Source organism: Ambystoma mexicanum, chromosome 10 (genome assembly GCF_040938575.1).
Source record: "Ambystoma mexicanum isolate Mex_15411 chromosome 10, UKY_AmexF1_1, whole genome shotgun sequence".
Taxonomy (NCBI): Eukaryota; Metazoa; Chordata; class Amphibia; order Caudata; family Ambystomatidae; genus Ambystoma; species Ambystoma mexicanum.
The window spans coordinates 1,645,166,177-1,645,191,837 of NC_090932.1; the positions used below are offsets into that span (position 1 = coordinate 1,645,166,177).

At 48.0% G+C, this 25,661-nt stretch overlaps 1 protein-coding gene across 1 annotated transcript in view; it reads left to right on the plus strand.

The window, feature by feature from the left end:
• Positions 1-25,661, plus strand: part of PPIL2 (peptidylprolyl isomerase like 2) — a 737,332-nt gene that overhangs the window by 270,884 nt on the left and 440,787 nt on the right. The window contains exons 7-8 of the mRNA XM_069620060.1: positions 1,878-1,969; positions 3,814-3,903. Of these exons, the coding sequence (XP_069476161.1) occupies positions 1,878-1,969; positions 3,814-3,903 (182 nt within the window). The remainder of the gene's footprint in view (positions 1-1,877; positions 1,970-3,813; positions 3,904-25,661) is intronic.

Below are 25,661 nucleotides of genomic sequence, written 5' to 3' on the forward strand. Positions count from 1 at the left end.
GGGATAATATTACCTAATACCGGCCCAGCACATAAAGGTGCTAATTCAGCACTAGATCGGGGGACGCACTTACCAACTACAGGAGTATCGAAGATGCACGGTGGGGGTGGCCACACTATTAACACAGATTCCCCGTCCCCCCCCGTCTCTCCCTCTCTCTCTCTTTCCCTCTCTCCCTCTTCCCCTGGAATGGTACAGGGTAATGATACATTGGATGTACACTTGTTCCAACACATGGGGAAGGAGGCTCAAATTACTCATATGGGAATGAAGACAACCGGAACTGGGTGAGGTAACTGCAGGGCGGTCAGCCAAACAAGCTGCCCTGCACGATAGCCGGGAGGGTGGCCATGTGCTGATCACATGACCACCGAGGCCCATCAGCAGGCGGCAGTGGGAAAGGAACATTGGATGGAGTGGCGTTCCGGAAGAACCAATTAGACAGGAAGTTCCTAAGCTCTGACGAGGGGCCCAGCCCTTAAATTATCTACCACAGAGTCTGCCAAGTTCATTGTCAAACAGGTATCATGTAAACGTCCCCTTTCCCACCAGCTGCAGGGTGTCTTGCGTCCTGTTCTCAATGGTGCTGACCAATGGCAGTATATTAAAGTTCCGGCTGTCAGCACAAATGTTGCTTCATTAATAACAAGATGTTCCAATGGTTGGGTTGTGAATAAAATGTGGTACCACATGGGGAGATGTGGTCATGGGAAAACTATTGAACTGTTTGCTCGAATGATGTTTACACTAGTTAATGTAACTGTCGAGGAGGAGGAGGAGATTGCAAGCCAATCAAATCCCTTTGAAGAGCAGCAAAAACAAATCCTCCAACTTGCAAGTGTTTCTCCGGACTTGTTATAAAACTGCTGTTCATAGTCCATTCAGACGCCAGCCTCTCAATAAGAGCTAATCCACTGTTTGATTTGTGCTTAGCCAGCTGTAATAAACAGCGTTGCTGCTTGCCGGGTTTGTGCTCATTTTGAGTATGTGGTTTTTATTATGCACTAATTGGCGGATCCCTGACTACACATGAGCACTATAATTTTCATATGGGAACATTTCGAAAGTGTCAGACCTATTTTGCAAAGCTGCATTCTGTGAGTGAACACCACCATCATTTTGCATAGCAAAAATATAAAAAGCAAAGGATTGCACACCCTCACAAATGTTATTGTCACAATGCCTCATTCTAATCTGCTTGTGGTTGAACAACTTCAGCCATGCTAGGGGTGGACCTGTGGAAGCCATGCTTCCACAAAGATCCCTTTATAATTTCTTCAAAACCGGGAGGACCACCATATTGCTTTGGAAACATGCACACTACACACCAGCCCCTGTGTGTACGGTCTGATTCTTGTACTAGCCAAGAATAGTTGTCCTGATCTGCATAGCAACAGCTAGTTTCTCATGAAGAGAAATACTTGCTTTAATTGTCCTGCTTTTCTTTTGAACTTCTATTTGTGGGTCTGTATGTAAGTGTGGGTTTATGTCGTTAGGGCGATGACGTACATTGTCCGTGTCTTTAACCTATTGTTGGGGTCTGCACTGAATTGTAAGGAGGATGTGGGCTTGCAAATAGAACACTTGTTAAGTTATAATGTAATTAAGATCTTGCCAGTGAAAGTTTTTTCTGTCCGTTTCTGTCTGTCGTTCTCTCTCTCCCTGCATCTGTCTGTCAATATGTGTCTGTCTTTATTCTGTCTCCTTGCATCATCTGTCTGCCACTTGCTCTACGTCCGTCCAGCTCTCTCTGTGCGTGTGTCCCTCCTGAAGCCCTTGTGTTATTCCGAGGGTAATGAATAGAGAACCTACAGATGAGGGGGGTCTTGAATAGTGAGCATCCTTTTTTTAATAAGCATTCCTTTTTTCTCTCCAAGGTAAATATCACTGTCCTGTCCTGTTCACAGTCTTCACCAACAACTCCCACATTGTGGCTGTGCGTACTACCGGCAATGTGTATGCTCAAGAGGTAAGCTGCACAATCATTCATCCTTTGCAGTTGGGCCCACTGTTTTCAGGCCATGTTGATGATGAAAATCCAAGGAATGAAATTCAAGGTTGTACCCTTGCGGCTCTGATTCTCCCGAGTCTGAGTGTTGGCAGATGCAAACAGAGAAAAAAATGTACAATTTGTTTTAGTATAGCACTGGTGTCAGGTGGGAGAATTGAATCACAGGCAGGAGAAATTGATTTTTCCAGGACCTGGTACATTGATCTAGTCGGGATCATTGGAAATCCGTTCTCCCGGATCGGGCCAAGTGGGGAAGGCAGCACTGGAAGTCCAGTCTCCTAGTTGGGTGTTTGGCTGACTGTTCAACATGTTTGGCACAATGATGGAGGTCTATCCCAGCTGCCTTTTTCCCACCATGCTTCCGTAGCTCATCCCTCCGAACCCGCAAGTTCATTGTTTGTATTGATTTATTTATTTATTTTATTTCTATCGCGCTCGTACACAAGTGTTTCAGTGTGTGACAAGGCAAGGGAGGGGTACAGGGGAGAACAAAAACGCGATCTTACTAGGCCTAGTGAAATTGAGAACGTGCAAGTGCATGGGAGAGAGGGAGGGGAAAACTGCATGGAAGGGGGAGAAGTGGAAAGTGCGAAGCAGAGGAGAAACGGATAAATAAAAATAAATAATAAAGGCAACAAACGGTGGTAGTGCAGCCAGCAATTTGCAAGTGCTAGGTTTAAGGCAGTAGACAGTGTAGGTCTGATGTGCAGGACGAAAAAGGGGGGGGGGGGCTGTATGGGTACCGATATAGACCCCAGTGCAAGGGGTGGCCCGGAGGCAGTGCGGGCGTGTGGCAGGGTGAGCAGGTACCTGGGCCCGGAGGACAGAGGGTGGCCAGGTGCACGGTGCCAAGAGAGAACAGATCAGCAGGGCAGAGGGGGAGCGAAGGTAGAAGAAAAAAGGAAGGTCTTGAGGTTCTTCCGGAACCCGAGATGGTTCTCCTCAAGTTTTTGAGTGGCAGGGAGGCTATTCCAGAGGGAGGCCCCAGCCGAAGACAGAGATCTACCCCCAGCTCTTTTCTTTGAAAAACAACTGACCCTGAGGGAGTTGGAGGTAGAGGAGCGAAGAGCTCGAGAGGGGAGGTATTTGCGGAGGGATAGCTGAAGGTATTTTGGACCCAGGCCCCAGAAAGCCTTGTGGACAATGCAGAGGGTTTTGAATTTTATCCTTGCATCCACTGGGAGCCAATGGAGAGATTTCAGAGCTGGAGAGATACGATCTCTGGGCTTGAGGCCAAGGACCAGTCTCGCAGTCCTGGATTAGTTGTAGAGGGCGGAGAGTAGAGGCAGGTAGATTTAGAAAGAGGCTGTTACAATAGTCCAAGCTAGAGAGAACCAGAGCTTGGGATACCATGAGCTTCTGGGGGAAGGAGAGGAAAGGCAGAGTACCTTTGAGGAGGTGCAGTAGAAATTTGACTTTTTGTATACAGCTCCACGTCAATACACAGTCAAGCATTATCGCCAGCTGTTATCCAGTGACACGTTCGTACTCTCTGACTAGCAGGTTAGTTGGGCCTAATGCAAAGCTTACAGCTCTAAATGGCCCATGTTCGTTGGAAAGGTAAGGCAGTGTAAATCCAGGGCTAAATAGTATAGGATTTACATTATGTTCTGCCTTAGAAGCACTGAATAGGGTGCAGAGTGGAGTGGAGTGGGGTGGGTAAGTACAAAACTCTGCAATAAGCAGCTGATGATGGCGTTGGTCTGGATCAGTGCACATGCTGCCAACCTTCTGTGTGCTGTCTTTGTTTGTCTGTCTTTAGCATTTGACTTGCTAATTCTCATCCATTGGTTACTTTTCAGGCCATTGAACAGTTAAACATCAAGCCTAAAAACTTTAAGGACTTGCTCACAGATGAGCCCTTCACACGCCAGGACATCATCACACTTCAGGTAGGTGGCTGGTGTTTTCTGGGAGACTCAGATCCTGGATGTGTTTGTGTTGTGAAGCGGGAGGCTGGAGTGAAACTAGGACATCGGCAGCCCTCCTATCGCGGCTAGAGCCCCTGTACCTGGGAGTGCAAATCTAAAATCATCCAAGTTGTCAAGCACACTCCTAAAATCAATTATCGAGCAGTCATTCATTTTGTGGTGAACGCTACGTGAATGATCAATTTAGGCTTGTTGTTTTCCATTTCTACTGATTTATACACATAAAATCAATCTGTTTTCCATCTGTCATCGAGACTTATAAAAGTGAAAATGTGTGGTTTTGTGGCAAAGGGTTTGTTACGCAATTCCACACCGTTTCACCAATCACATTTCCTCCCAGCTCACACTCTCCACCCCTCAGACCAAGCCAACTCCAGCACTGCCATCTACCTTCTCCGTTATCCGACCCATGAAGCGTGTGTCAGTTGAGGCTTTTGCCGCCACTTTCTCATCCCCCCCCCTCCAGCTGACCCACACCCTAACACAGCCCTTTCTTTGCTCCACTCTGCTATATCTGATACTCTTGATGTTCTTGCCCCTGTTATGAGGATCCGCTTGAAGCCCAAAGCTAAGTGCAACTCTTGGTAAAACTCAGACCTTGTCACCCTTAAACACAAGTGCAGGGTGGCTGAAAGGAAATGGCATGCTTCCTGCTTCAAAGGCAATACCGGCTCTCTGTCCGCACCAAGAAGAGAGCGCTCATCCAAGCCCACGTCTCTGTGGCATCCAACAGCTCGGCTGAACTCTTTAAAATCTGCAAGGAGCTGGCCAATCCTGCTGCAGTGTCTTCCTCTCCTGACTCTTCCCAGGCCCTCTGCACGGCCCTGGATTCTCATTTAATCTCTAAAACTCAGGACATCCTGTTCCCTCTCTCGCTCTCCTCCTCTCCTCCTCCCCTCTCTTCCTCGGGCCTTTCTGTGGCCACCTCTCTCCCCCTGCCCTTCTCTGCCTTTCCCCTGTTCTCCACAGATGAGGTTTCTTGACAAGTCTGATCTATGAAAGTCTCGTCAAAACAGGTTTTAACCTTTTCCTCTAAAATCAACAACCACATTGACACCCTGGCTCCTGCTTTGGCTGAATTCTGCAACCCCTCCTTCTCCACTTGAGTCTTCCCTTACCCCCTGAAGCACTCCCTTGTGCACCCTCTTCTTAGAAACCCTCAGCTAACCCCTCCTGCCCTGCTAATTACTGCCCAATCTCCATCACTCCTTTCCTGGGCAAACTCCTGGAAAAGCTGGCCATCTCCCAGCTTAATCTTTACCCTGAATTGGTTTGTTGTCTCCATGCTCATCAGTCTGGCTTCAGAGCTGCTAGAAGCACGGAAACTGTTCTCCTGAACATCCGCGAAGACCTGCTCTCCAACCTTGACTCTAACATCCCTTCTGTCCTCATCCTACTCAATCTCTCTTCTGCCTTTGACACTGTCAACCATGCCATCCTGCTCAACTATCTGTGATTTCATGGGGATCAGTGATCAGGCCCTGGCCTGGCTGACCTCTTTCCTTTCTGATCAAACCTCCCAGGTCCAACTTGGGTCCTTCCTTTCCTCCATCTCACTCTCTACGTGTGATGTTCCCCAGGGGTCTACCCTCTCTTCCTGGCTGTTCAACCAATACCTGGCACCCCTTGCCCACAGCGTTGACGCTCTCTGCTCTAACTTTCAGTGCTATGCTGATGACACTCGGCTCATTTTCAGGCTACCCTCAGCCACCTCTTCTCCCTCTCTCATCTCTGACTGTCCGCCATCCAGGAGTGGTGTGCCGCCAATGATCTCTGCCTTAATGCCAGTAAGACCAAGATTCTCCTCATCGGCACACCCACTCCCTCCTTCCCGGTCACTCTCTGGCCGGCCTCTTGGCCCTCTTCCTGCTCCCACCTGTGAGGCTAAAAACCTTGGGTCATCTTCAACTCCACACTCTCCTTCTCTCCTCACATCTCTAAGAAGTCACACTACCAGCTGCACCCTCGGAGGTATCCTTCCCTTCCTCTCCTTCCCCCAGAAGCTCACTGTCTCCAGAGCTCTGGTTCTCTCTAGGCGGTACTACTTCAACAGCCTCTTTCTAAATCTGCGTGCCTCTACTCTCCGCCCTCAAACTCATCCAGAACAGGACTGCAAGACTTGTCCTTGGCCTCAAGCCCAGGGGTCTTATCCGTCCAGGACTGAAATCTCTGCATTGGCTCCCTGTGGCTGCAAGGATTAAGTTCAAAACCCTCTGCATTCTCCACAAGGCCTTCTGGGGCCTCAATACGTTCAACGCTCTCTTCCTAAATATCTTCCTTCTCGAGCTCTTCGCTCATCCGCTAACAACTCCCCCAGGGTCAGTCGCTTCTCCAAGCAAAGAGTTGGTGGTAGATCGTTCTTCGGCTGGGGCCTCCCTCTGGAGCGGCCTCCCTTCCTCCCTGAAACTTGAGGAGAAATCTCCGGTTCTGGAAGCACCTCAAAACCTTTCTATTTGCTTCTGCTTTTTCTCCACCTCCTCCCCTTCTGACTTCCTGGCTGAATCCGAAACTGCACTAGTTACCTGGCCACCCTCTGATCTCGGGCCCAGGTCCCCTCCCCCGCCAGTGGCACACCTGCACTGCATTCCTGGGAACCCCCGCATTTGGGGACTGTTTCTGTATCCCTTCAGTCCCACTTCCAGCACATGTTGTCTGCACTTACCATTGCCACCTGCTGGCCGTACGTCTACTATTTATTCTTTTATCCCATGTACTGTACTGTCCCCTCTCCCTTCCCCCCGCAGTCTCCCCCTTCCCATTCCCCATGCACTTGCACGATTTGAATGACACCTGGCCTAGTAGGATCGTTGTCCGTCTTCCCCCTCCCTTGCCTTGTCGCTCCGTGAAACACTTGTGTATAGGCGCGTTTTAAATGCCATATCATATCATCTAAGCGAGTAGAAGGTAATCGCAGAAGTGGAAAATCTTTTTAATAAGGAAAATGTCACACACGCTTATGTAAAACGCTTCAATGTATTGTATTTTTTTTTTGTATTTTGTCATTTATATAGCGCTCTTTCGCCACTTGTGTGGCCTCAGTGCGCTTTTTCCTTGGTTGAACGCTCTTGGTGACCGCAGTCGATGTGTTTAGATGTTCTAGGGGATTAGCTTAAATGCTTGTGTGCATGTTTGCCATTCTATGACTTGGGTGGCTGGTAAGGCTCGACTAAGCATCCCAGTAGCGGTCAGACACGTGGGTGGGTGCGCTTGCAGTTAGAGATAGATTGCTGTTGTTGTTCTATGTGAGGCCAACCATACCGGGTGGTTGTCGCTGTATGCTAGTGGCAGAGATGTTGGTGTAAGTCAGGTGTTTGTCTGGATGGTTATGTCTGAACTAGGCCGGATATGCTTAGCCGAAGATGTGTTGTATCGTGCATGGATGTTTGGCTGTGCCTGCGGACTGTGTCCACGCTAGTGGAGTAAGCAATACATACCGTAGAATGCGAGAATTGCTTGTTTGTCCCCGTCTAGAATTGAGTCCATCGGCTAGACAAAATACAGAGACCTAACAATGCAAGTTGTGTATGGGATGAAACACAGTTAGATTTGAGAATCCTGTATAGTGGGAGAGAGGCCTACACCTAACAATGCCATTCGTATGCACAAAGGTTGAGCTTTTTTGGTTATTGGGTTATATGTTTAGCAGCTAATCTTCACAGTATGGCTGAATGTCTGGATTTCGGGAATCCTGCATGGCTAACGTTCACAGCTCGGTCCAAGTGTGGCACATGCCAGCATCCATGAATCTGCCTAAACACTGCTAGACTTGAGAGTCCTGTATAGTGGGAGAGAGGCCTACGCCTAATAGAACAATTGAGTACAATGCTAAACACATCTAGATTTGAGAGTGTGGGAGGGAGGCAGTGGACAATAATCAGTGTTTTAGATAGGTTTGCTTAAGCAGCTTGGATTCCAGGGTAGAGTAAATGCTCTACTCCCAACCCAGGTCACTCCTACCGTACTGGTCCTAGTAGTTGCTGGTTGACGGCTGGCCACTGGCTTCCCTGTGGTCACCTGCAGACACACTCTGGAGCCGCCTCTGTTAGAGTCGCCCTTTGCCTTGGGTCTCTTATCCGCAGGGGCTGCCGGCCAGAGGGCCACCCTGTAGAGGCTAGTAAAAGGATATCCGGGGTCATGGGCGGGCTGGGAGGCGGGAGGAGGGTTGGGAAGAGAAACAGAGGTGCCGTGAGGAGCGCGGTATGTGGGCCGGGGCAGGGTCTCCAAAATGGGGCAACAGCAATGGACAGAGGCCCAGGAGGGTCTTATTTCCAGTGTCTAGCTCGCCTGCATCTCTTTTCCTAATATTAGAAATACTTTGTTGCCAAGCGGTCACGTAGCTCCTGTTAACACAGAGAAACGTTGCCGGTAAGCCTAATTGAAGTAGAACTGACTTTCCCCGAAGTGGAACAAGCACAGTTAAAGAGGCCGTGCATGAGACAATGTTTCCCGATACCTTGGAAGCTGAATGCTGACCGAAATGTAGGAACGCGTCTCTTTGAAGTGGCAGTTCAAGAGTTAAACAAAATTGTTTGTGCCTAATTTCGTTTTTTGTAAGAAGTCTACATCTTGTAATTCTTTAATTGTCGAAACAGAAGTTGTAGAAGTGGTTGAAGCTCAAGCAAGAGCAAGCATTACCCAAGACCATAGAGTGAACTCTAAAAAGTGAATCTTGCTCAATTAAGAACTATACACCATTGTCCTGGAGTTGGTGAAGTTTTTGTTAGCCAAGAATCCTCTAAAATAAATGTGACCAAGTTATCCAAAGCTGGAAGAGTGGCACAACAGCCTTGGGGTAACCATTGGAGGAAAGGTGTATATGAAGCTGGGGAAAGGAGCTGGGTACTTGTTAAAAGAAGTTGTTTTTAAATCTGCATGGCTAAGACTATTTGAAAGGAGAACAACTGGTCTAAGAGCCAGAAGCAGATCTGTGGTACCTGCAAGACAGACAAAGCGGCTTCCCTTTCTTGCCTTACAAGAGCGAAGAATGCCTTGCCAACCTGTTGAGGTCGAAGATGTCTTGTTGAAGTTGCAGCTGTAGGAGCAAACTTGCTTAATATCAGAGGTTTTAGTTGTTGCAGTAGAACTGTGGTCATCAATATTATTGTCACTATTGTCAGAGTTGTAATAGCTGGAATGAATAGAAGCCAAGGACAACTGTGGGGCAAGGGAGCCTGCATTCAGTTTTACTAGTAGAAGGAAGTTGCTGAAGATAGAGCAAACCTTAAGCAGAAGCAGCCTGGAAAACCGTCTATTAAAGACGCTGCAGAAGTTGAAAGTGGAGTTCGTAACTTTACCTGTTCTTTCCTGGAAGGAAGCCATCCAGGAAATCCCATTGGTAATATTTTCTTTGTGTAACTATAAAGGGGCAATCTTTTCATCAAGAAAAGAGACTTTTGCCAGTGGATTTTATTTGTGTGAACTTTTGTTTCTTTGGAACTTTTCAAGACTTTGGTTAAGACTTTCTTTTCATTGGAAGACATTGACTTTGGGACTTAACTGGGGGAGCAGGATCTGCCCAGGACCTATAGAAGTCATCCAACGCACTGGGTCTTTGTTGACCTTTTATTTTATGTATTTTTCATGTTGGTTTGAATGTTTGTTTAGTGGGAGTGTTAGTTTTGCGAATGCTCAGAGGTTTTCCCATAGATCCTAGACTTGGTAGGCAATCCCCTGGCAGAGAAGGTTTAGTTAGGGTTTATTTTATAATTTTATGTACAGTATGTCTAATCCTGAGAAAACAAAGCACAGTCGTGAGACTCACATTACTGACCCCTCACAGCTCGCTACCCATTTTGAGAGACTGTTCCATTGATAACCTTTCCATTGTGTAAGGAAGGGATGGTATCGAAGTAAGACCAACACAAGTAGCCACAGTTAAAGGGTGTTAATTGAACTTTCACAATGGCGTGAAAAATGCCTATCTAAACCTAAAGATACAGATGGAAGCAAGCTACGACCATCAAATGATTAATAATGCAGTCCGAGTGGAGTCTTGTCAAAATAAAGGGCCTATACTAAAATAAAAAAAGAAAACTATTGCCACTCCTTACTGCTAATTTACAAATGGTGTGGGGTAATGTTAATGAAAAAGAAAAAAGTTTTCACAAAAAAAGTCAGGCTGTTCTGGCCGTTGGCATTCCTGCCCCAGCACGGGGCAAGGTGGTTTACTCGAGCCAAGCACACACTCCGGCTTTCTTGACACGAGGATAAAGTTCCAATTGCAGCATCAGGGCCTTCTGTGCTCTAGTCTCTTTTCCATCAAAGCCTCTTGATTCGGAGGGTCTGATGGACAAGACAAAATAGAAAGTTCTTCTCTTCTTGTAATTATATGATTTGGGAGTGTCTCTCCATGGATCCCCCTCAGCTGGGTTCAGATCCCTTCTTCACATTCAATTAGTCTCCCTCAGCTGGGCTTGGACCAATTGCAGTTCACTTTATACTTATCTAAGACTTTGGAATGTGCACAGATTTTAACTTAACCCGTTGCAGGACCACTTCGATACAAAGATCCTTTACAATGCAGTTGCCATTTTGTTGGATACCTAACGGAGACCTTCGAAGTACACCCATGTGGCGCCGGACCACTCTGTACACTGTTTCTGGTTTGGCTTGTTTCAACTACATTCACTCCTTTAGTTTCCACTTGTTCGTGCCTCTCACCGTGTGCGCTTCAAACACTGTCATTTGTGGATTTCTTCATACAATGTGCTTTTCCTTGTTCAGAGTGTGCTTTCGTGCTCTGCCTTTTATCCGTGTGAAGAAGCATGATGGGAGTCTGGTGTGTGCAATGATTAGTAATGGCCTGACTTTTGTTAAGGATTCTAATGTGGCGTCACGCACCAGACCAGGACTCTTGATACTGGCCTAGGCTGCAGCGCACAATTAAAACACTTTTATTGTATTTACTAGATGACACCCAACCCGTCTCGCACCACCTTTTTACAAATATCCCAGGCCACAGTGGACCATGAACCAGGCTGGTGGGTGGTAATACAATATTTGTTTATTTTAAAATCCAAATGAAATCACACACATTTAATATTGGGCCGCATTCACCAGTGGGGTGATAATTATACAGTAAATTGATGGAGTGCACTTAGTTAGATCTTTTCATGTAAGATGAACACTACACAATTGAAAGAAAGCAAAATTAACCTTTGAGTGGATTTTAAATGCTATCACAGTTAATCATTCCCCCTGCAACACTCCCTCAAACCCATAGGAGTCAGGTACACTATGCAACAATCAGAATTAAAATCTGATTTACCCCCACTGAATAGGGGGCGAAAAAAAACGGATTTAGCTCCCCCGAAAACTGAGCCAAACCGCCAGTAAAATTACTAAATGTTTATTTTACATGCACTGTTGAATGGATGGGGTATAAATTAGTAGAACGGTATTCCAGATGTAAGAACACTAGCAAACTACAAAGCAATGTCCTAACAGGCATAGAGTTCAGAAAATCGACTTGGGAAGGAAAAAAACAGTCCAGCCAAATCACACGTGGAGAAATTGCATTTTCTTATTTTCAAAGTTTTAAATGTCAAAACAGCTTGAAAAACGGGTTCAACAGACAAAATCGGAATGCGGTTTTTATGCTAAGGGGCAGATGCACATCACAGGAATAATAAGAAAGTGAAAAGGTAACTCTAAATGAATGACAGGATGAGATTCTTAACAGGAAAAGAAATTTGGTTTTAAAAGTGAAAGCAGTTGAAAGGGAAAATTGGTTTGGAAAGGAAATGACAAGTGCTATTACAACTATATTTCGCAACTAGATTATCAAGAGGAGAAACACTGCCCGTGGGAAAGGTCAAGTTGCAGTCTTAAACCCCCCCCTCACACCACGCATTTCCTTATGGGGGAATTAATTTGTTTATTCCAAATATTACTATGGATTCATGCAATGGACTAGAAGGATGGGGAAAAATGACACTAACACTTGGAAATCAAGGAACAGGAAACACAGAGGGATCTGATTAATTTTAAACAGTTTCTAGTGTACTTTCAGGATTACTTATAGGGTTTGAACAAAGGTCAAGGTATCAGAATGGGATATCCTACGCTTTGCTATATGATGGGGTGATACTTAAATTAAGCACTTAAATATGGAATTCTGGACCGCCAACTGGGTATCTGAACAGCGGGCTAAGGGTCTGATCACAACACAGCGGCACATCAGCTGGATAAAGCAGGTAGTAGGGCAAGCAGGTAGCGCTAGATAATCCCAATGAGGATTCAGCCACCTTTCACCTTTCTCCCTGAATTAGTAGGATTGTTGTGGGGTTTAATTCTGAATGGTGGTTCTGCCTGGATAGGAGGGTCTGGATCAGCTATCCCTTTCCTGGCAGTGGAATCTGGAATCTGCAGGGTATCAAATGTCTGGATCTCTGCATATGCTGAATCTGGAAATCGGAAGAGTCAGTCCTTTTGTCTTTCTGAGCCTCCACCTTTTATAAGGAGGATGACCTCACAGGATTATACTATGGGGCAGACTTTGGCTGGACATGCCTCTAACAACTGGATTGGTCATTGGTGTCTGTCACCGCCTTCCTGTCAGTTGGTTGGACTTCAGGGACATGACATCAGTTTTATGGTGTGTGCTTACAATACACATGGCCCTCCCACAGTTATTTTTGCCAAAAAAGTCCGATGTTACATAAATTGCAATTTTATTTTTACAGTTGTGGCACTTTTACAAATCACATAGGAAACGGCCATATTTTACACAGATCCTGTCATTCCAATTCACAAGTTCGTACAATGTTGTTTAGTCCTTCTAATAATCTTTTGCAGTTTCTAGTGGGAACCGTTTCACCTAAAATTATACAATTTTATATATATATGTACATGTTTGCATTAATTTCCAAAGTTGTACCATGTATAATTTTCCCATGAATTACATTTTCCTGCCGTTTGCATCCCCAACATGCTAGGGAAAGCTACAAAGTCTTGTGTTAATGCCACAAAAATTACATTCGAACTGTTTAAATTTTGTATTACTGCGTTTTCCGGTTGCAGAAATAAGTCGTAAAGTTTACTAAATAAGAAAAGTCTTCTTCCCCAGATGGGCTGACTTTGTCTTCCAAATAAGGGCATTTTTACCGAACCACAGCCAAATGTCAGGCTCTATTCATCCTTAGTCCAGTGTTGCCATGGATTTGCCTTTGAAGTTCTTCAGTTTGAGTTGAGGGGGACGTGCCACCAGAACTTCACACCTTCATGTCCTGGAAATCCATTGTCCCAGGCTGGAGCACTGCCGCTTTGTCTGACGAGGGTGCAAGATCCTCCACCCTTGCCTATTCATATGCCCCAGGGACCTTAATTCAACATTTCACTTTTAAACTGACATTTTCTTGTTTGTAAAAAGCACCATTTTACACGTGGTTAATTTTCTTGGAATGTCACTTTAAAATGCGGCCTTCCTTGCATCCATTTTCTGAACCTTTCCTAATCCCTTGTCATGTTTCTAATTCACAGGCATCAGTTCAAATAAAAGGTCCTTTGAAACTGACATGAGCTAGGAGAGAGAGAGGGCTTCTTGGGAAGACTTGCCTGTGATATTTTGTTCCAAAATAGTAAAATGCTTGCCCTACGGCTTGGAGTGAAGTTCTTTGCTATGTTACAGCTCTTGCCTGACGCAACCTGTCATTCCATGAGGAATGTCCCATTTGCTGGAGCACAACCTGAATATGGATGAACATAGCTGGGTCTCACTGGAACCAAGTTGGGTACTGTTGAAAAGATGGACAGGGCATTAGTGCACAGTCATTTTTAAGTGCAGAACATTTTCTTTTTCAGTGAGCAGTTTTGAACTGGCAGCATAGCAGCGCTGCTTTTTGACTTATTTTCTCTAGTGCAAATGAAGACAATACTGGCAACAATGCTCGGGGTGTTCTGTGTTTCATCTTGCCCCATATGTGCTTGGTAAAACAGCACAGCCATTATTTTGGTGACTGCAAAACAGTTTTAATGCAAGGCAATCATGCTCAACGGAGCCAGTGCAGCCATTCTGCTGGTGACTGCTGAGATGTGGTTTGGTGAGGGAGGGGAGTTCTGCTGGGCTGGTAAATGTACTCCACACTTTTGCCTGACCAGTGTTTTGGGACATGTCCGGTATATGGCTCTGGTGTTAGTCCTTAGTTGCTCACGATGAACTGTCCGTGAGAAAGTGTTCGTGTCGGGGAAGGGGGTCGGGGGGGGGGTGGCAGTTTGAGCTACTGGGTATCCTACCTGGTAGGATGGAGAAAAGGTGTTACAGGAAAGGGGATATTGTGTCGAATGAGCCCTCCTACGGCGCCTGACCAGTCTGCAGCTGGCTCTTGTCTGGGCTTTCTTAACAGTTCAAACATACACACAAGTTCTTTCTTCTTGCATTCAAAATGTTGCTACTTGCAACCTTGGGCTCAACACAGTTCGGTTTGCTATCGGCTTCCTCTGACTCACCGGCTGTGCTGAACCCATTTGCTTCTCTGATCTCTGGAGTCAAGGATAGTGCCACGCTAGCCAGCCTGCCTCTCCGCCTACTTTATCAATGCAGGAGGCCCACGTGAACAGTTGACATCTGCTACTCCGCACGCCATCTGTAACTCCCGGTCTTATGATTTCCCTTCTGGAGGCTTCATGGGTCTAAGTTGAAAAGGGCAAGGGAAGCTCCCCCTTCATCGTCCCTCAATGTCTCCCCACCTTTCTTCTCTGCTTGAACTGCTGGTTGGTGTAGCTGTCTCCTCATGTGTTCGGCCTTGCTCTAAGTGTGCTTTTGTGCTCCGCCTTTTATCCCTGTGGGGAAGGTAAAGGGCTGTAAGGTGTGCCTGGTTATTGTCAAATGGCTGACTCTGCCTGGCCCGTGTGTTGGAACATGTCAAGTAAATGGCTCTGATGTTAGTCTGTTACCGTGTAAGAGAGTGTTCGTGTTGGAAAAGGGTGTGGGCGTAGAGCTTCTAAATATCCTACAGGTTAGTAAAGGTGTTACAAGGAAGGGGATACCTCATCGCACCCTTCGGTGTCCCACTACCACTCCCCGAAGACCCCTCATCCAGGTGATCCTCCCGCAGTGGCCCACGCCCAGGAACTGGATCCAATAGCAATGGCTGTGTCATGGCCACCTGGATGACAGATCCCCAGGGACTAGTGGGTGAGACACAATAACAATAACATACGTAATCCAAGTACCAGGATGAGGTGGGACACAAATAATAATGAGCAATACCAAGAAGCAACTGCAGCGGTATAGACTTCTGCAGAGGTGTGGTTCCTTTTACTCCATAAAAACAAAAGGACTGCCTATCGAGTAGACCCAGTCAACCAGGGCGAACGACCGTGAAGCCTGGAAAGCATGAAGGAGATGCAGAGATGGCTAGGACGGAGCCGAGAGCAGTCTGCTCCCGGAGTCAAGAGGACAACTGGACTCCCCCTTGCCTGAGGGCGTCCAGCCGGTACTGGGAGGCTGGCAGATGGTGACGCAAACGTAACAGGCAGTGTACATCTCATCGGTCCACGGGCCAGGCTGGAGATCCGCGAGTTGAAGGCACAGAAACACCCATGCAGCATACAGATTATGAGAGAGACCCCAGGAAGAAATGGCAGCGTATCCCGCAAACAGTCTAGGTAATGGGAGAGGTGCAGGGACCGGTAGGGGCTGGAAGGTACAGTAGGCAAAAACCCTGTACGGACATAACCAGCAGGATTATCCCCCTCATGTCAGTACTTGGCAAGCGAGGCAGCCATGGGGACATAAAGAGAAGGGGACAGAAACGAGGGTCCGGGACCCAAATGAGTCTTCTTCCTCGTGGCAGTCCTTGGCAGGGAAGGGAACCAAGTGGGCCAAACCAAAGAAGCCAACCAGGACAAGGGAGTAATTCCCTCTTGGTTTTGAGACTGAGAATAGAGGCTTTCTCCTGGCCTACAAACTAAATATTGTTTGGCACTTTGTGACCTGGGGAACAGAGTAATTCCCTCAGGATATCTTAGACTGAACCCTAGGACAAGGGAGACATTCTCCTGGGACCAGAACAGTACTGCTTTATTCCTCATTTTATAGTGTAAGCGACAGAAGTGGGGTTTTCTTGACACAGGGCGGTGGACACTTTTACTTCAACAGACATCCTGACAGTCACTTTAGATCTTTGAGGCAGGGAAACCCCTATTAGGAATAGTAAAAAGGTTTTATTTTGCTTTATTATTCAACTAGTGTAAGAACCCAGGAACATGGGCCAAAGTGCAGGTTTTCATTGACTCAGCAGGACCACTACATATTCTAAGGCAACAGCTCCCTCTAGCTGTGACAACAGGCAAAGCTATGCAAATTGGCATTGTCCCTATGTATCCTAAGGTGTATCCTAAGGCAACAGCTGGCAAAGCTATTGCAGCCGACAAAATACAGTGAAAAACATACACCTGGCCTTTTATTAAATGGTTACATTAGAAGAGTATTCAGCCCAAAACATGCCACCTTTGTGTCAGCCTCCTCCTTCACCGTTAAAGACCTGATTGATGTTCTTCTCTAGCTTTTCTCTCCTTTCTTTTTGTCCCTGTTACCTCATTTGCCCTTTTTTTCCCCCCTTCACCTGCCATCGGTTGTCATGCAAAGGTGTCCGTCCAGCATGCATAAGTAGTCCAGTGCATAGATGTACCCATTAGGTCTGAATGTTTAGAAAGCTGTGCCATTTTTAAGGCACTCTCACCTGATACTATGAGAGCAAGGAATGGCCGTTGGCTTGAGACAAAGAATGATAGTGACATTTCATGAGCCTTGAGGGCTATCGTACCAAGAATGGGGGAGCCTGCGGTCCACATGTCAAGAGTCTTGACTACTGGACTGACGCTTTAAAAGACAGACGTTCACTTATGCAATCTCTGTGCCTTTGTGACATTTTGCAGTAGTGTTTCAATACTGAAGTATGTCCACAAAATCTTGAACAATACTGCATGGTTACAGATGTCGCCTGCTGACATCCAGAGCTCCTAAAAGCCCCTCCATTGCATCCCAGCCCATCCAGCAAAACACACGGAAAGCCTATAGCATTACCAACAGCTGATGGTGCAAGTACAAATGGGGTGTGTTGCTGTGTGGACCGGGTTGCAATGGAAGGGCTTTTAGGAGCTCAGGTTGTTAGCATGTGACATCTGTGCCCATGCAGTATGGTTTATAACCAGATGTTCAGCATCCGTCATTGCTTGGTCTTGCAAGACCAAACTTTAGGCAGGAGTGAGGCTGAGTGAAGCTTTCCCTACAGTTGCTAACTGAAATATACCAAAAATTACAAATATAACAATATTGGGTAAACCATATACTGGGTGAGGTGAGAGTAGGAGGAACGAAGGAAAGCTCCGGTTTAGAGGCACTGTTCTATATTGGATCAGGGTGTTTGTCAAATTGGCAACACACCGTAGCACAATCAACTTTGACATCCGGGCAAGTCAGTTTGACATGTGGTGCTGACTGGCTTTCATCAGGCAACCACTTCAATCATTGCACCTGTCCGTTGACTGCGTTTTGTCTCCTTTTGGTTTGTGCCCGTCATTGCCTTATTTCTGTTTCATGTGCCGGGCTCTAGGCAGTCATCTGCTGTCATGATAACGTTTCTTCTGGTTGAGGCTCAGTGCCTTAAAAATACTTTTGCAAATAACTTATCTAATTTAAATTTTCCATAAGATGATCCGACAGCATGAAACCCCAAACAATCTGAACATAAACCATTGCATATTGCAACACCTTCTGGATTCATAACCCCATTTCCTCCCTAATAAGCATTGTACCACAAGGCAGGATACCTAATTTCTTGCTATTGGAGTGTCGGCTAAGATCATCACACAGATTTCTTGACCACTGTGGTCATGGGCTTGTGCCGCAAACTGAGCTTTGTTCTGTGCTTGCAACATTCTTAAAGATCCTTCTTCTCTCCTGAACATTGGAGATTACCTTTGCTTCTGAAGACGCACATCCTTGTTACTTGTGAAGCTGTTCCCTGGGTTTATCACTCGTGCACAAGTTTGGTGTTAGTTATGTGCACCAACATAATTGCAGATCCCTAGTGGAATTCACACACAAAGATGTCAGTCATGCACATCTTTCTGAAATGGGCTTAATCATCTGCTTTTGTTTCACAGTGGGTAGAGAGTAACTTTTGACATTGCCTCTGATTCATATTGCCCGCATAAGCAACGTTGTGAAAAGGGGTTTGGTAGTATGTGCACAAAGTCAATGGAGCTTCTAAGTGTGCAATTGAAGGTGACCTGCACAAGATCAGGCATTCTATTTAGATTGAGGAGTTGTTACTCTAAACCGTGCCACAGGTATCAAAGCCAACAGCGCAACCAAGCCTACCGTCTTGAGGGTTCCTCTGTCTTCCCGCCCAACCCTATCCTTCTGGTCTTTCCCAGTGCCTTCTGCTCTGCTCCACCATGGCTTTCTCTGTCTGTGCTGCCTCTTTAGCTTCACTACCTTCCTCTGTTGCCTCTGTAATTTTGCTTCTAGTGTATCCATTAATACAGTACTCCTTCCCTATACCTACTTTTTTTGCATTCCCTGGCAGTGCCTCTTTTTGACCCTCCTGCCCATCATCGAGCTACCTCACAGTGGCTCCTATATCAAGGATCTGCAAATTGCGATTCTCCAGATGTCTTGAACTATGACTCCAATTATCCCTCACCATTAACATTGCTGACATGATCTCATGCAGTCCAAAACATCTGGAGAACCAAAGGTTGCAGACCCTTGGTCTATATAGAACATATAACTACTTATTTCCTGTATTGCCTGTGCCTCCCCCTCGTTCCTCTAACATGCTGTCGCTGCAATCCATCCTTGTGCACCCTTTCTCTCTGCTACAACCCAGCATCTCCTTTTCCTCCTTATCTATCCTAGTGACTCCTGTCACTCCACTCCCTTCAATGTGCCCTTGATTTGCTATTGCCCAGTGCTTTCTGTTACTGCAATCCGCCCCAGTACCTTCTCTGTATAGCTTTCTCCCATTATCTCCCGCCACTTGCTACCTCTCATTGCCTTCTATTTAGGAAGGATTTTATTCTCGCTGCTTTCCCTTCACTGACATCAATGGCACCCAACACATTTTTGCTATGGTTGGCACCCTAACCTGACTTTTGTAGTTCACTAAAGTCATTTTACTTTAATTCCCTTCTTCACTCATATCTTTGGGGGTTACTGATTAATCCATATGGTTACCAGTCCAGGGTGACTCTGTCCGCATTGTGCGATTCCTTTGTACTTTTAATGTAGCACACATCAGCTTACAGTGAGTGCTCCAGGGGTACTTTGTACTCCTTTTTCTTTTTCTATTTGTAACTTTTCTGTTTTTCAATGTGTCTAAGAGCTAGTGGCAGCATATATTTTTCTACAATGTTGTTTTGTTTTACCCCATGCACTTTTATGTTGTACTGCATAATGCCTTTTAGAGTACTTTAGACTCAAAATGGCCATGCCACAGTTTTTACGCCTTTTTGTTTGGCCATCTTGTCCTAGGGCCTTCTCCTGCCTTCAGGTCAGGAAGTGTCATATAAGGTAAGCCCTTTCCTGGGTGAAACCTTGGGTTTCCTCGGAAAGGCGGTGGTGTGTGCATCTGACCGGATGTGGGTGGTTGGGACTGTCTTGTGTAAGGGTGTCGAAGGATGCTGACACAAGGGTGGAATTTTGCTTGGCAAAAACATTTATCAAGAAAATAAGCCCTCACTATTCCTAACTTCTCAGAGGAGTTTCCCTACCTCAGTCATACGAAAGGATCTGTCAGAATGTCAGTCGAAATCAAACTCCCTTACACTACAACTAATAAATAAGTTAACAGAAATGTGCTTCTACAGAAGAAAACCCACCTTCTCCTGGTGTTTGGGTGGTAGTCCCAGAAATGTTATTTGGCAAAAGGATGCCCGGGGGAATGACTCCCTTATCCTGGCTTGTGATTCCAACAAACCTTTGCACCAGTCAATTTTCAGTACCAGGAGAATGACTCCCTTCTCCTGGTATTGGTTCACACACTCCAATATAGTCCACACCAAAGCCAGGGGGAATGACTCCCTTCACCTGGCGTCTCTTTATCAAAAAGGCTTTCAGTTTCTTCAACTTTCAGGACCAGAGCCAGGAGAATGAATCTCTTCTCCTGGTATTGGCAAAGTCCCAAATCCTTCTCCTGGTACTGGCAAAGTCCCAAATTCTTCTCGGGCCTCAGTGGACTTTTACTTGCCACTGCGATGAGGATGGTTTCCTTGGAAGCTTAATACATTTGTCAGGATCCCAGACCTTTTCTGGTGGTCAGTGGGCTTGTTGCAGCCACTGCGGTGAGGAAGTTCTCCTTGGATGCCCGATGTGCTTGTGTTTGGATCCCAGACCCTTCTCTAGTGGATTTGGGCTTATTTCTGCCACTGTGTCAAGGAGGTTATCCTCGGATGCTCGGTCCACCCTTCCCAATAATTTGATTGTTGCCACTCGGCCGGCGGAGAGCCTCTCAAGCCTGCCTTTCTTCCCACCAGTGTCCCCTCTGGGCGTCTCATAAATCCGGTTACGTTCCTTGGGACTTCGGTACTCCACTGGGGTTTCCTGGGACTGGTTTGCGTCTCTCCATCTCTTCAGGCTTCTCCCCTCTGCTTCTGCAGCGGCTCCATGCTCTAATGTTGCCCGTCCCACCCTAGCAGATTGTCAAAGTTCTTTGTTGTTTTTGATGGATTGATCTTCCTGTATCCTCGGAACAGCCACCTGGTACCAGTACTAGCACAACCAGCCATCTTCCTGTCTTCTGTGCTCTTCTTCGTTCTGGTACTTTCTGTTGGGGCTGTTTCTCCTACACTACAGAAATACATGGGTCTACTCTTAAGGAGGTTTTTGGACATGGGGGGGCGGGGAGGTTAGGAAAGGTTGGGGTGTGACGTTGGCCAACAGGCTGTACCCTAAGTGATCGTCCTTATCCCCGGAGGGGGAGCCCCGTTCATGTGGTCCTCCCGCATTAAAACACCCATTGGGGGGGACTGTAGGGTAGCGGCCACACCTCACTAGCCTCATTTTGTTTTTTTGTATTTATTTGGCACTTATAGAGCACTTTACTCCAAATGGGAAAGGGCTCCTCCCTGGGTAGAAGTGACTGTACCTGGTGAATCGTCACACTTGTCCAGAAGACCTGCGTCAGTGCTTTGACCCATGGGCAGAGGAGATCAAAAAGTCTGGACCGATGCACAAAGATCCTCCTTTCAGAAGCCTCGGAAGCATCCCAGAACCATCCAGTGGGCTGACAAGCTTCATCCAGGACATTTTCAGCATTTCAGTCCCTGTTGCGAGTTTTCACTTGGAACTCTACAGGTCATCTACTTGTGGCCCAACACTGGTCCTCCTGCAACTGCTGCTTTCCAACACAGAAGGGCCTTCCTGCAGCTGTCTTTTCTTAAGTACCACAAGGTTTGCTGACGCATCCTGATCCGAGTGTGTGTCTGTTTCCTGTAATGTCCTAGGGCGACTCCTGTCGTCATGCAATCTGTACTGGTCATTGTCCAGTGGTACCTGGCCCATCCTTTCCAAGAGCTCTGGAACGGTCTCGTCCATCTAGCCAGACGCAATCTCGAAATTGAAAATTACCACTTGTGAAGGGTCAGGAATGAAACTTGGACTCAAGATTTTGGCCATAACAATTTATTAAACGAAAATGGGTGTGGAAAATGCCTCTGTCCCTGCTCTATAGGTATTTTCCCTACCTAAAACAAAACTTAAGGGCCCTTTGTCATGCTGTCCAAAGTAAACTGTCCTGTGTTCAACTATAAGGTGAAAAAGGACATGTCTTTGGCCTTGCAAGGTGTACAAAAGTTCAAAAAGGAAAAGGCTTAACTCCAAATAAAGATTTCCAGGAGGATAAAGTTCACCATTCCAGACTGTGGGCCGCTTCACCTGGATTTCTTTTTACTCGGCTTTATAATGGTTTCTTTAGGTTCCTTTAGATGAAATCGATTTTCTATACAAAACGGCTACGCTGAAAGTCTGATTCTTACATGGTGTGCTCTCCCGCCAGGTTTGTTCTTACTCCGTGATACCTCTCGATCACACTCTTTAGTTACTTACTGATGTATCCTCCTCAGGACTTTCTCATGCAGTGTATTTTATAAATTGTTAAATTTGGTTTTCTCCGGCATGGGGTCTGGCATGGATTCACATGCTCATGAATATTCCCCGTCGTCGGGCTGGGAATCCTCAGTAAAGAAAAAAACAGTATTAGTTTTGTTTCTGATCTGTCTTTCTTAGTAGTAAACAATCGGTGATCTCTGGGTCATACTGACCCCAGCCAATGACTGCCCTCTCCCTAAGCCCCGCCTTCGGCAGCCATCCTCAGATTTTTACCGCACGTTCAAGTGTTGGGAGTCCTCGTGCTTTAGCTCTCAAGTTTTTTGCTGCATTTTCACACTTTTTCAGGAGATTTTCTCATTTGTTTCGGTTTAATCGAGCCTCAAACTCCACCGTTTCTACTTCCGACAACGGGGACCCGTTTCGGAATTCTTCTACGCCCCTCAAGGGTGAAGTTTTTGTCGAGTTTACACTTCTTGGAGGATTCCGAAAGATCTGCGGCCTGCTTCAACGGACAAGGCCCAGGACAAGGGAAGCTCGACGCCCGGATCCAAGCTGTTCAGGTGCTGCCCTGGATGGAGATTGCAAAATTTTTTCAAGGAGGACGAGCATTTGCAATGTCTCTACTGCCTTCATGAGGACAAGACGCACGTGGAGAAGGATTGTGCGTTCTGCAAGAACCTTTCAGAGCAAACCAAACAAGATCGTCGTTCCCGCCTCGCCGCCTGGCTGGAGAAGGCCACAGCAGGTGAGAAGGTGAAGAAAAAGTCTGAGCGGGCTTCTAAATCCTGTGAGGGGGCTCAACAGAAGGCCATGCACCGCGAGGCTGCGGGCACCGGGAGCGTCGAAAGGTCGGGCTCTTCGGTTGCCAGGCAGGGCGCTACTTCCCCGGCAGGTTAGACCACAAGACAGCGCTCTGGTTCGGGGAAGAGGAAGTCCGAGAACCCGGGTAAGCCGCTGGAGCGGACCCGGTCGATCTCAAAGGGGGAGCGAGGCGCTGACCCTCCCCCCAAGGCGAAGGCCCAGGACGCACCTAAGGTGGTGAGGGCTTTGATCCAGCCGGCAAAGGCTTCTATCGGAAGTGGTCGCTGCGACCCTGGCGGAGCCGGCTGAGACTATGCCAGTGGAAACGGCCTCTGGGCCCAGAGTATCCCTGCCACCGCAGAGGGAATCCTCTTTCCAGCCCATCGTTAAGACCCCTGTGAAGTCCCCGGCGTAAAAAGGGGGGGGGGCCGTGGCCATTACAGACTTGGAATCCGCCTCTGAGGAGGAGCTGGTGGAACCCGAGAAGGGCCTCATCGAGAGGTTCATAGGCCTCAAGGAGAGGTTCGATCCCAGGGGGCGGTCCCTGCTGATGTGATCGAAGATAGCGACGATGACGACGAAGAGGGCCCAGTGGAGCGGCCATCCCGCACGTCGCAGCCATTACCCGAGCCCCAGGATAGCTCGGCGCCCATTTTGTTGGCAACCCAACCCTTATGTACCGAGATAAGGACGAGATTACCACGGACCCCAACGGAGGGTCCAGAACCAGGCCCGTCGGGAAGCCCTCCGAACAAGCGGAGGAGAGTCCACCCCGCTCCGCCCTTCATGCCTGTGAGACCTGTGAACCCCGCATCCCCCCCTCCGGACCCTAGAGAGGATACAGCGACGGAAATAGCGACGGGGACGGACGATGACGGCGGCGATGACACAGCGGACATCCCATCAACAACCCCCCCGCCCCCCCGCTGGCTTCTCCTGCCGACGAAATATGCTCTTTCCACGCCATGATAACCAGGGCATCCGAGCTCTTCCAGCTCTGCCCTGAAGAACAAAAAAAGGAAGGGTTTCTGTACCAACGACGAGAGGCCAAGAGGAAGACTGTCCTCGCGGTGCCTTTGCTCGACGACATCTGGGGCGAGGGGCTTGCTGTCCTCAAGAACCCTTCCACGACACCCGCCAAGAGGGACAGGTACGAGAAGAAGTACTGAGTCCCCGATGCCGCCCCCTTGTGCCTCAGGGCCCAGCCCACGCCGGACTCTGTCGTCTCGGCAGCGGCTAAGAAGAAGGCAGCGGGTGCGGCGGCTTCAACTTCCACTTCCACGCCGGACAGCGAGGGCAAGAAGTTGGACTCCATGGGACGAGTCATCTCGGCGGCGACGACGATTAAGGAGGCCAATGCCTTAGCGATCGTGGCCCGCTACGACAGGGAGCTCTGGTTCAAAAAGGCTCCCCTGCTAGACTTCCTACCTGACGACAAGAAGGCGGAGGCCCTAGAAATTCTGCAGGAAGGCGAGGTGGCGTAGGATCACGCCATAACGGTGGCAACAGACATTGCCGATACCGGTTTTCCCCAACTGGGCAACAGAGTTTGCCTCCGACGACGAGGATATCTCAAGGCGACAGATTTTCGCCAGGACGTCAGACCAGAGTGTTGGACATGCCGTTCGACGGCAACAACCTCTTTGGTAAGGCGGTGGACAAGTCTCTACAGGACATCAAGACCGACTCGGTGACGGCCCGGGCCCTAGGGGTGCTTCAACAGCGACGGCCCTTTCGGAGCTCCGGAGGCAGACAGGGTGCCTCCAAAGGATCCAGCGGTGGCTCCTCCACTTACCGCCAGGCGGCCCGCTCCTCTTCCCTGGATGCCTACAGAGGTTGCGGCAAGCAAGGGGGATCCCGCCGTCATTGCCAAGGAGGCCAGGGCGGCAAGGCCGCCTCCAAGCAAGACATGGCCCAGCTGTGTTGTCGGGCCCCCACCGAAGCACCCCGGTGGGAGGCCGGCTGACGAAGTTCGTCATCTCCACCGACCGTTGGGTGTTGGACACCCTGGCCAACGGGCACTCGCTGGAATTCCAAAAGAAGTGCCCTCGCATTTCTCCCGTGGCCAGGAAGGAGAATCACGTCCCTCAACTGCTGTTGGAGGTAAGGGCGATGCTCAAGAAAGGTGCCATCGAGCTCGTCCCCAGGAGGCTCCGGGGCTCCGGAGTGTACTCAAGGTACTTCTTCGTCAGAAAGAAGACAGGCGGTTGGTGGCCCATCCTAGACCTGCGTCGGTTAAACAAATACATCGAGGCGCAGAAATTCAGGATGGTCACCCTCCAGCACGTGCTGGGACAGCTGGAGGAAGGCGACTTCCTATCGTCGTCGGACCTGGAGGATGCTTACTTCCACATCCCCATTATAAGACGGCACAGGAAGTTCCTCAGGTTCGTGGTTCAGGGACGCCACTACCAATTCAGAGCCCTACCATTCGGATTAAAGTTGGCACCCAGGGTTTTCACCAAGTGCCTGGCACCAGTGGCGGCGCGGCTGCGCCCGCAGGGGATCCACGTCTACCCCTACCTGGACGACTGGCTAATCCGGGCAAGGACAAGGGAACTCGCCGTCTAACACACGGCGAGGACCGTCCGGTTGCTCACAGAGCTGGGGTTTGCCATCAAATACCCCAAATCCCACCTGGTTCCATCGCAAGTAGCACTGTTTCTGGGAGCGAAGCTCGATACAGTGGGGCAATTGGCCTCCCCTTCAGAGGAGAGGACCAAGACCGTCCTGGGCAAGGTGCGGCGCCTGTTAGCCACGGACGTGGCCAGGGTGAGGTCCATCAAGTCCCTCCTCGGGATGATGTCCTCATGCATCTACCTTGTACCCCTTTGCAGAATTCGGATGCGTCCGCTACAGTAGT